Source organism: Ipomoea nil, unplaced genomic scaffold (genome assembly GCF_001879475.1).
Source record: "Ipomoea nil cultivar Tokyo-kokei standard unplaced genomic scaffold, Asagao_1.1 scaffold2280, whole genome shotgun sequence".
NCBI lineage: Eukaryota > Viridiplantae > Streptophyta > Magnoliopsida > Solanales > Convolvulaceae > Ipomoea > Ipomoea nil.
In genome coordinates this window covers 28,161-38,834 of record NW_017618708.1, presented here as the reverse complement: position 1 = coordinate 38,834, position 10,674 = coordinate 28,161, and the positions used below count along the sequence as shown (strand labels likewise).

Genomic DNA, 10,674 nt, shown 5'->3' with positions numbered 1-10,674 from the left:
TCTGTGTTAAGACTTGGTCTGATCAAACACAACATCAACTGGGAATTCTGTAGGTATGTTTGTACATCTCTCCTATCATGTTTCTATAATATTATTTGTATAAACAAATTGCCACTGCAATATGACTGATTGCCTTCAACCTTCTGTCAAAATCCCCTCAAACTATATAGTATGTATTTAATATCTTATGCTCTCATCTTTATTTGCTCTCCCTTATGTCCCATGTTTGGTTTCAATCATACCCATACAATTATTTTATTGACCATTATAATCAATATAATCCTGACTATATTATCTTGCATTTGTAAACTTAGAATTACCAATTTAAATACGTAAATTCAACATTCAGTTATCTATGCATGAACAACTCCAATATAATCTTGCCTTGATATACATTAAAAGTACTTATTTGAAAATAAACATTGGGCATTATCACAATCGCGCAATGCGCGTGAAAAACTAGTTTCTTTATAAAAGTTCTTTTAAAAGAAATTTGAGCTAGTTGGTGGGCGAACCCGTGAGACTTGCCAACTCGCATGGGGAAAATTATGTTGTGGACCATGATTCACATTGTAATGTGGAACATGAATAAATATTCATTTTTAATATATTGAAAGTACATTATATGTGTATTGAAGGTTTATTATTTGGTAATATACCAAATTATGAACCTTCAGTACTCAAATAATGTATTTTTAAAAAATGAATCTTTAATGTATTAAAAATGTACATTTAGTATATTAAAAATGTACCTTATGTTAGTGATTTACATTATAAAGTGGACCATGGTTCATGGTATAATGATTGTGTGCATACGGTGAGTTAGGGCTAAAGAAATTTACCATACAAGCTTCGCGAACCGACTTGCCAAATTTCTAGCACATTGCAAGTGAGCCAGCCTTGACCCGCCGAATTTGTCATATGAAGTATGAGAAATTACATTTTTAGTCCCTCAATTCTTTACTACTTGTCATTTTAGTCTTTAACTTTTTGTCATTGCAATATAAGAAACCTAAATTTTGTAAAAATAACAAAATTAGTCCCTAAAACAATAAAACCATTAAACCACATTAGGGTTTTACTTATTACATGAATATTTTAGTAATTTATTATCTTTCTTCTTATAGTCTCTTCAATTTTGATACGGAATATTTCATATGCAAAATAGAGAATTGACAACCTTCTTTTCTAAATTTCTCCTCATTATATGCAATACATCGTCTTTGTTTTTCTTTATACGAACTTGTTAAAATCAAGTTATTTATTTTGCATATGAAATACTGAAATTAAAGAGCGTTGTAATTAAAGAAAAAACATAAAAATTACTGAATACTCATGTATTAAATAAAAAAAACCCTAACGGGATTTAATAGTTTTGTTGTTTAAATGATTAAATTACAATTCTTTTTGAAAAATTGCAAGAATTTATTGCAACCGTAAAAATTTAGAGAACGAATAAAATAAAAAAAATATCTGAGAACCGAAAATTACATTATTTTTTTTATAAAATATAACTCATGAACCAAATATATCATTTATTTTTTCCAATAAATATCAAAGCCTCAAAATTGCATTTTTGATGGGTGAAGGAGACATCATGAAACGACCCAACCTTTAGGAGAAGAAGATGAAACGACCCAACCCTTGAGAGTAGAACCAATATTACTCCTCCGTCTTTTCGTTATTTACATTTTCGCCCTAAGTCAAAGTTTCCTGTCCTAGTAGCGTCCGATACTCCGATGTACTCTTCAACGGCAGAGAGCGGCGGCGCGTCGCTCCCCTCCACTGGAACCGATGCCAAGAAGCGGCGCGTGTCGTATTTCTATGAGCCGACAATCGGAGACTACTACTACGGACAGGGACACCCCATGAAGCCCCACCGTATTCGTATGGCCCACAACCTAGTCGTCCATTATTCCCTCCACCGCCGCATGGAAATCAGTCGCCCCTTTCCGGCCGATGCGGTCGACATCCGCCGCTTTCACTCGCCGGACTACGTGGACTTTCTGGCTTCTGTCAGTCCCGAGACGCTCCACGACCACACTCACTCTCGCCATCTCAAGCGCTTCAACGTCGGCGAGGATTGCCCCGTCTTCGACGGGCTTTTTAAGTTTTGCCAAGCTTCGGCCGGTGGATCCATCGGCGCCGCCGTGAAGCTTAACCGACAGGACGCTGACATAGCTATCAATTGGGCGGGGGGTTTGCATCATGCGAAGAAGAGCGAGGCTTCGGGCTTCTGCTACGTTAACGACATCGTTTTGGGCATCCTTGAACTTCTGAAGTACCACAGGGTATGTTGTTTCCTGCTTTTCGCATAATCCTAGCATATATTCATCAACCGAATTTTGTAGCGAGTCCTTGCAGTTCTTATCTTCTGTTAGTTTAAATTTTGGTGTTCACTTGGGAGTTTAGTTCATTTTGACGGTAATGCTTCCATTGGTCTGGAAATCTGCTAGCACACCTTTGTTCACTTGATAAACTGGGGATTTTGAATGAGTTTGAATTTTGGCTCTAAATTTTGGTTATCATTACAGGGAATTTGCATTTTGGCATGAAGAGTTTATGTATGCACTTTGGCTGTATTTATGAAAGAGGTTAATAACTATAAATGGGGTTTTTAACAAGTCAACATTTGCCTTAATCTGAACCTAGTTTATTTCTTTTGTTGTTTCTATGAAATCTTTAGGAGCTTCTTTTAATGAGGGTTACCACCAATCACCCCAAGTGGGATATATTAAGCCATTATGGCATCAATTCCACTGCAGTTAAATAACTTTAAGTTAATAGCATTTGTACTACTAGAGTGAGTGCTTGTTTGGCCTGGGGGCCTAGGTAAACAGACTTTTCTAAAAAGTTTCAATTATGAAGCTTTTTTGGAAAAGATCTTTTGTACCCCTCATTTGGCTTTAAAAACCTTTGTCTTGTTAGTGTTTGGCCAAACTTATTCTGTTTGTAGTGGTGCAAGATTTACTGCCAAGACTTGCCAATTCTTTTTAGGAGGTTCATCATAGGCTCACCCTGTGGGAACTTCATTAAACCATTGATGCATCGTTTACATAGAATTGAAGACTTGAAGTATCTTTAAGCAGATAACATTATTAGAATAAGATTAAGGTATAATACAGTGAACTATGTCATCTGCACTTGCCATTTCTAGAGGAAAAATTGTGCAAATATTATGGTACATTGAATTTTCACAAGGATTGCTCCAATCACCAGCAATGATAGATGTCAAAGGATTAGATTAGTTTGGCATGCATAAATTGATATATATAATTAGTAGTTAGCTTCATATAAACTCTGTTTGAGGTTCTATCACAATCTTGAGAGTAGGAAGGTACTAACGTCTGTTTGTGCTTTTCTCCACCCACCATTCAGAAAAACATTTAGAAGAATTCTAGATGATGATTAGTTGTTCTTGTTGTCATGAAGAAAGTTGTGGTTAGCAGGCAGCAGTGCTGTTATCTGAGTATGACCTTTAAAACTGTCGCACACCATATGTGCTTAACAACCCAAGGCATTTGTTTTCTTCTCTTTTTTCCCCCTTGAGTTTTTAGTTGAGGTAGAATATATGATTTAATATTCAAAAGGTCTTAGATAGTTATATATTTGAGTCCCACACACTACCCATCAATGGATTTTATATTGACATATAAAATACATGCTTATAGTTTCATACTCATGTAACTGCATATATTTGCATTCTTGATTGCTTTCTTTTTGTGTGAGCTTTTAGCTTATCATGAACAATTTTGCCTCTGATTTGTGTAATGCTACTGCACAGCGTGTGCTATATGTGGATATTGATATTCATCATGGGGATGGCGTTGAGGAGGCATTTTTCACCACTGACAGGGTAATGACTGCGTCTTTCCATAAATTTGGGGACTTCTTTCCTGGTACCGGCCACGTCAAAGACATTGGTGTAGGTTTGGGGAAATACTATGCCCTCAATGTCCCATTGAATGATGGAATGGATGATGAAAGTTTTCGTAGTTTATTCCGTCCAATCATCCAAAAAGTCATGGAGGTTTATCAACCAGATGCTGTTGTTCTTCAGTGTGGAGCAGATTCTTTGGCTGGAGACAGGTTGGGGTGCTTCAACTTGTCCGTCAAAGGCCATGCTGATTGTCTCCGTTTTCTCAGATCTTTTAACGTTCCTTTAATGGTCTTGGGTGGTGGAGGGTATACAATTCGAAATGTTGCCCGGTGCTGGTGCTATGAGGTTTTGCCTCTCCCACCTTTGTGTGTTTTTTTGTGATCTCTCTTTGTATTTATTGGTTTAATACTGTACAGTTATGTGCTCTAAGGTTGACCTCTTTCTATGTTGCAGACAGCAGTAGCAGTGGGGGTTGAACCTGATAATAAATTGCCTTATAACGAGTACTATGAATATTTTGGTCCTGATTATACACTTCATGTTGAACCACATCCCATGGAGAATCAGAACTCACCACGGGATTTGGAGAAGATCAGGTTTGTATTCATGCACCAGACTTCTCATATTTTGGTTACATATGCATCAGGCTTCTCTTTATCTTTTTGGGGTGACGAGGGAAACCCGCAGCCACTACTAGAGGGTGTATTGGGTAAATCCCGCCTTGTGACCCTAACTGGAAATGGACCACAAGGAGGTAAACCAGCCTAGGTTGCCCATAGTTGACCGGCTCAAACCAAGAGGGTTGGGATTCAAACTCGTGACCTTGTGGTTACAAGTTTGTCTCCTTAGCTATTTTGGTTGGGGTTACCTACTTACCTCAGAGTAAGGGAGTCACTAAGTGATGGATGAGATAAAATATCACTTCTTCCCTCTATCTAGTTCTTCCTATTATGTGCTTGTTTGGCCTAGCTGGAGCCTCTCAAAAGGAGGCTCTTTGCCTCTCTCACCCCCCCCCCCCCCCCCCCCCCCCTCTTCTCTCTCTTTGGTATTTGGCACAACTTAATTGAAAAATACAAATAAGTTCCTTAATGTGTTGACTGCAATGACATGATATAGGATTTATGCTGCTGATGTTGGTTTGAGCATACTGGACAAATTCTACTATTCTAATGATCATGTTAATAGTAACTGGTTTGTCTAATTTACTGTTCCCTTGTTTTTCAGGGAAAGAAAAAAGAACAGTCAAATTTTCTGTTCTGTTCTGGTTTATATTGTGTATTTGTCTTGTAGTGATGACTTGTGAATGGTTAAGTTTGATTGTTTAAATGCATTTCCCACCCTTTTATGGTGTACCAAGTATCTGGATCATCACAAAACGGAATTTGTATTATATAAAATGGATATTGGAGGAAGTTACTTTGGTATGATGATCCCTCTTATGTAGTCTGAAACTGTTGGGTATGATTTCCTTTGTGAGGTTATTTTAACATCCATGAACAGAAAACCACCATTGTGTTGGACTTGATATTATACTTGTTTGACCTCAAATAGTGCTGTATGCAAATACTTTATTTTTTGTCAGTGTCAAGTTCATTTCTAAATACATTCCTTATAATTAATTTTTTATTTAAATGTTATTTAACGAGTATTTTGGCTGCAGGAATATGCTGCTCGAACAACTTTCTGAATTGCCACATGCACCAAGTGTTCCATTCCAGATGACTCCTTCCACTATTGAAGTTCCGGAAGAGGTTAGTAGCTGGATAGAATTCTTCTTTCTTTATGTATATTTGCCGACGTTATGTGATCTTGCTAAAGGACTTCTTCATACAGAGAGAGGAAGATATGGATCAGAGACGTAACCCCCGGATTTGGAATGGCGATGAATATTTTTCCGATGGTGAGGAAGATGAAAAGCCTCGTCTACGAAGAAGTTCTGATGCTAATATGACGCCCAAGAGAAACTCTAACATGAGGTAAGGCCTAAGGCCTAGAGTTTTAAAATGTTATTGGTATTTTATGTGATTGAAAAAAGTTTGTCATCTGTTACTTGTACACTTCCTTGGAAGCAAAAAATTGTTCTTTTATTTGGAAAACAGAAAATGCTATATGCCTTTGATGCAAACTAATGCTTCTATGAGGTTTAGGTTGTGATATGGGAAGGATTTTATAGTAGTTATAAGCTGTTAGTCATAAGGCGCCCCTAGGCCAAGGGGATTTTACCATTAGGCGGGCATTAGTCGGCCAACTACGCGGCCTAAGCGCCCAAGTCGGCCAACTCGGCTCCCAACTCAACCCACTTGGGTCTGCAATGTGTTTTATTATTATTACTTGCCCACTTAGGTGCTCTCCCGACTAGCGCCAACATTGGTTAGTCGCTTTCTCATTTTCTGAACTCCAATACAGTTTGGTGTTTGGACTTTGTTTCCATAATGCACATTGTCCTACCAGCTAAACTGTCTAGCACTAGTTTAAAAACTGAAATGCTGTGATTTTGTGTAATGCAGGGAGTACTTTGATGGAATGGATGATAAAGACATGATCGATGCAGATAACTAGTGCAGTGCTCCGTCCATTAAGAAAACCTTCCCCCGGCAAAGTTTCTTACCAAGTAGCGCAAGCTGACAATTTGTGGTGGCTGAAAACTTTTCCCAGCTCACAATCAATTTTATTCGATCGGTACTTATCCTAGAAGTTGAAGAAACTATAGATAGTAAATAGGAAGACTTAGAGATATCTAGTTTAATTTGAACATGTTTCTTGCAATGCTTTATGTGAGATATGATCACTGTAATGTAAACATTTTTCTCATGCACCTTTGGAGTAATTAAATTGGCCATAGTTGTCAGTTATAAGCATGATGTGTTCTGTTCTGTTCAATAGAGGTTTTGTTAACTAAGCTAGTGACTGGCACATGATTCTGGAAATCTTGGTAGCTTGAACACTAAAATAGCTAGTTGATTGTTTGTATATATATATTCTAATATAACATTTAAATTAAAAAAATATGAAAATAAAATATAAAGAAAAACCATACCAGGGGTATACAGGAAAGAAAAAAGGTCAAATTTTAAATAATAAATATATGAAAAAAATTTAAAAACTACTAGTTTATTTTTAAAACGCATAAGTAATGTTTTAAAATAAATTATTATTTTTCAAAATTTATAATTTATTAATAACTTAAAATAAGATAATCTGCTAACCAGAGCCTAAAGGGAAGGATGACAAAAGGGGAAGAGTCTGTGGGAGTGGGTTTAAGTGTAACAATGTTGTTTGGTAAGTCTCAAAACAAATGAGCTAAAGTCTCCAGCATGCTTGAAACTGTTACAGAACAAATGAGCTGCGTTTTCCATATCGTATGGATTAGCAATTGCAAAGCAATCTAGACTGGATTTGGGAGGATAGCATTTTCCAGGGATATCGTATGGAGGAGCTACCAGTTGTTGCATCAAATGTTTATCGCCTTCCGATCACTTCTCACTCAACTCTCAAGATCAAACCAAACCATTTCAACAACCAAACTGCTCCACGCTATAATTCTCAAGACCCATCTCTCCCATCACCCTTTTTACGCTACAAGAATCATCAGATTCTACGCTCTCAATGAAGACATTGTCTCTGCCCGCCGCCTGTTCGACGAAACACCCCAGAGAAGCATTTTCCTTTGGAACTCCATAATTCGGGCTTACGCAAGAGCCCACAGATTTTCCAATGCATTCCAGTTGTTCAAAGACATGCTGGACTCTGGAACCAGGCCGGATAACTTCACGTTCGCCTGCATTTTACGTGCGTGCTCCGACAAGTTTGATTTCAGTGGGTTGAGAGTGGTTCATGGAGGAGTGGTCGTGTCCGGGTTGGAATTGGATTCCATTTGCAGTAGTCAACTTGTGAGTGCATATTCGAAGTTGGGTCCTTTGGAAGAGGCTATCAAGGTGTTTGATGGGATAGCTGAGCCAGATTTAGTGCAATGGAATTCAATGATTTCAGGGCATGGGTGTCTTGGGGATTGGAAAAAGGCACTTCTTCTGTTTATTAAGATGCAGAGAATGGGGGAAAAGCCTGATTCATTTACTTATGTTGGCCTGATAATGTGCTTGGATTGTCCTAGTTTGCTAAGAATAGGGAAAAATGTTCACAGCCTGTGTTTAAAATTTGGTTTCGACTCGAATGCTCATGTAGGCAGTCTTCTGGTGAGTATGTACTCAAGATGCAAGTGTATGGGTTCAGCTTGTAGGATTTTTGATAGTTTACTAGAGCCTGATATGGTTACTTGGTCTGCTATGATTTGTGGCCTATCTCAGTCTGGGGATATTATGAAAGCCTTGGATTTCTTCAGGGAAATGAACATGAAAGGTGGAAAGGTTGATCCTTTATTGATAGCTAGTGTGCTCTCTGCTGCAGCTCAGTTGGCAATTGTCCAGCCCGGTAGGGAGACTCACGGTTTTGCTGTTCGATGTGGCTATCACCTGGAGGTTTCGGTATCTTCTGCTCTAATTGACATGTATTCTAAATGTGGGTTCTTGAATTTGGGTATCCAAGTGTTCAAAGCCATGCCTAGTAAGAACATCATTTCATACAATTCAATGATCTCAAACCTCGGTTTACATGGGAATGCAAATGAGGCCTTTCAGATCTTTGAGGAGGTATTGGAGAAAGAGTACTACAACCCAGATGAAGCTACTTTCTCTGCTCTTCTTTGTGCTTGCTGCCATACCGGTCTTGTTTGCGATGGAAGAAGATATTTCAGGATAATGAACGACGAATTTGGCATTCAACCCAAAACCGAGCATTATGTTTACATGGTAAAGCTTCTTGGGATGGCTGGAGAGTTGGAAGAAGCTTATGAACTTATCCAGTCTATTCAAGGACCAGTAGATTTTGGCATTTGGGGGGCACTTTTATCATGCTGCGACATCCATGGAAATTACAGATTGGGAGGGATTGTGGCTAAACATCTGTTTGACAATAAGGTAGAGAAAAGTAGTTATGGGGTTATGGTGTCCAATATGTATGCTGGTGACGGAAGGTGGGAGTGTGTAAAGAAGTTGAGGGTTGATATGGAAGCCATAAAGGGAAAGATGCCTGGAAAAAGTTGGATTAGTAATATCAAAATGTAATGGATTACATGCATAAATTAGCTAGCTAGCTGCACTCTTGCATCAAAATGTATAGGGAGATGGAAGCCATTGCTCTCAAAGGTAGAGTAGGAACAAGTAATTTGTTGCTATTCAGATTGTTATTCGTACCCTTCTTTTTAAGTTCATTATTTACTTTCCTTCAACCTTTTTTTCTTTTATTGTTTATTTTATTTTTGTGATATATTCAGATTATACAACAGAAATATTGTAGAGATTTTGGGGTACTAGTTCATGGGAAAATATGTTAAACTACGAGGTGTTCCTGTTTTCCTTATTAAAGTTTATGATGTAGGAGTAAAAAGTGTCTGCTACCTTGCAATGCTGCAGAACACGCTAGGCGCTAGTCAGGCACGGGGTGTCTAGACGCTGTCTAATTAAAAATAAAAAAAATAAAAAATTCATTCAAAACGACATTGTTTTAAGCGAAAAAACAATTAAAAAGTTCAAAGCCAAGTTGGCCGACTTGACCGCCTAGCAATCACCTACACCCTTTTTTGCCTTGGTCGTCCGATTTTTACAACAGTGTTACCTTGTATGTGGCTTGTAGATGAATTCATGCCAGTTTTTTTATGTGCACTGCAGTGTATTAAATTACTCCGTATATGCCAATATACAAGTGCCAGTTACATACATGTTTTGTATATAGCAACTCAATTTAGGGATTTACCCTCTTACAACCTCAAAAAGGAAAAGCTTTGGTGTCTTGCAGATGCAAAAATTTGGCATGAGATTTTCAAGTTCATCTGAATCACAAACATTTAGTAGAGGTGCATACTTACAGCTGGTATATTTTTGGTTTTATTTTCTTAATGTACTAAGAAGAAGCTGATCTGATTTCATGGATTGTGGTTATACTTACACTAAATTGCGTTTACACATATTTAATACGCGTTCGCATACACTTAATCTAATCTAGACCATTAAAAAAAATTAGATGGATGCACATGATGTGTTCTCACGTTCTCACCTAAGCACATGTTCTCATATGATCCTATATATATATATATATATATATATATATATATGTCTTTGTTATATTATCTTTACATCTTTTTTATATTACCACCCAATTTCTTCCTTCTCTAGGTGCCTAAGAATCTAATATTGGTATGTTCTCCAAAGAAGGCTCTACCTTTCATGGTGAGATAATTGTTTAGGGGGAAAATGACACTTTTTTCTCCTGAGTTATATACTTATAGCACTTTTTTTCCCTGAATTATTTATGTAAACACATTAGCTCCTCAATTATTTTAAAAATGGCAGTTTTCCCCCCTAATATATTTTATTGACATTTTTACCCTTAAAGTAAACATTTTATTTATTTTTTCTTTTCAATAAATTATTGCCTATACATAGGGATGACCACGGTTCGATTCGAATTGAACCAGACACTATAGCAATCGAATTAAAAGTTTCCGGTTATGATTTAGATCCAGAACCCAATATTTTAATTTCAATTCATTAAAATTATGAATCGAAAAAACTGGATCCTGAACCGTGAATCTGCGGTTCTAGATCCGGTTAGCGATTTTAAACCGTCTTTATTTTTAAAATTTTAATTTTTTATTTTAAAATAGTCTAAATTCAACAATAAATGTATTTTATTTTTTTCAGTTTGGACCATGAACCGGCCGTCCCGGTTCACGATTTTAA

At 37.2% G+C, this 10,674-nt stretch overlaps 2 protein-coding genes across 3 annotated transcripts; both read left to right on the top strand.

Moving 5' to 3' along the window:
* Nucleotides 1-1,588: 1,588 nt before the first annotated feature.
* Nucleotides 1,589-6,754, top strand: LOC109150883 (histone deacetylase 6). Its single transcript, XM_019298869.1, has 6 exons — nucleotides 1,589-2,291; nucleotides 3,785-4,225; nucleotides 4,334-4,476; nucleotides 5,541-5,631; nucleotides 5,714-5,856; nucleotides 6,388-6,754. Exons 1-6 carry the CDS (start codon nucleotides 1,740-1,742, stop codon nucleotides 6,437-6,439), a joined length of 1,422 nt encoding a protein of 473 aa, XP_019154414.1. The 5' UTR covers nucleotides 1,589-1,739; the 3' UTR covers nucleotides 6,440-6,754.
* A 378-nt stretch (nucleotides 6,755-7,132) lies between these two features.
* On the top strand, nucleotides 7,133-9,747 carry LOC109150880 (putative pentatricopeptide repeat-containing protein At1g64310). Of its 2 annotated transcripts, none has more exons than XM_019298866.1 (2): nucleotides 7,133-9,081; nucleotides 9,639-9,747. In XM_019298866.1, the coding sequence occupies exon 1, from the start codon at nucleotides 7,336-7,338 to the stop codon at nucleotides 8,998-9,000; it is 1,665 nt and encodes a 554-aa protein (XP_019154411.1). In that variant the 5' UTR covers nucleotides 7,133-7,335; the 3' UTR covers nucleotides 9,001-9,081; nucleotides 9,639-9,747. The 2 variants fall into 2 exon arrangements, with proteins under 2 accessions (XP_019154411.1, XP_019154412.1); XM_019298867.1 differs by lacking the exon at nucleotides 9,639-9,747 and adding an exon at nucleotides 9,261-9,342 and having other exon boundaries at nucleotides 7,133-9,001.
* The last annotated feature ends 927 nt before the right edge of the window (nucleotides 9,748-10,674 follow it).

Bases quoted from the DNA above. Each gene is read 5' to 3' on its own strand.
- LOC109150883 (XM_019298869.1), top strand. From the start codon at position 1,740: ATGTACTCTTCAACGGCAGAGAGCGGCGGCGCGTCGCTCCCCTCCACT. The intron at 2,292-3,784 runs GTATGTTGTTTC...GCTACTGCACAG, and splicing joins AACTTCTGAAGTACCACAGG to CGTGTGCTATATGTGGATAT. The intron at 4,477-5,540 runs GTTTGTATTCAT...TTTTGGCTGCAG, and splicing joins CGGGATTTGGAGAAGATCAG to GAATATGCTGCTCGAACAAC.
- LOC109150880 (XM_019298866.1), top strand. From the start codon at position 7,336: ATGTTTATCGCCTTCCGATCACTTCTCACTCAACTCTCAAGATCAAAC.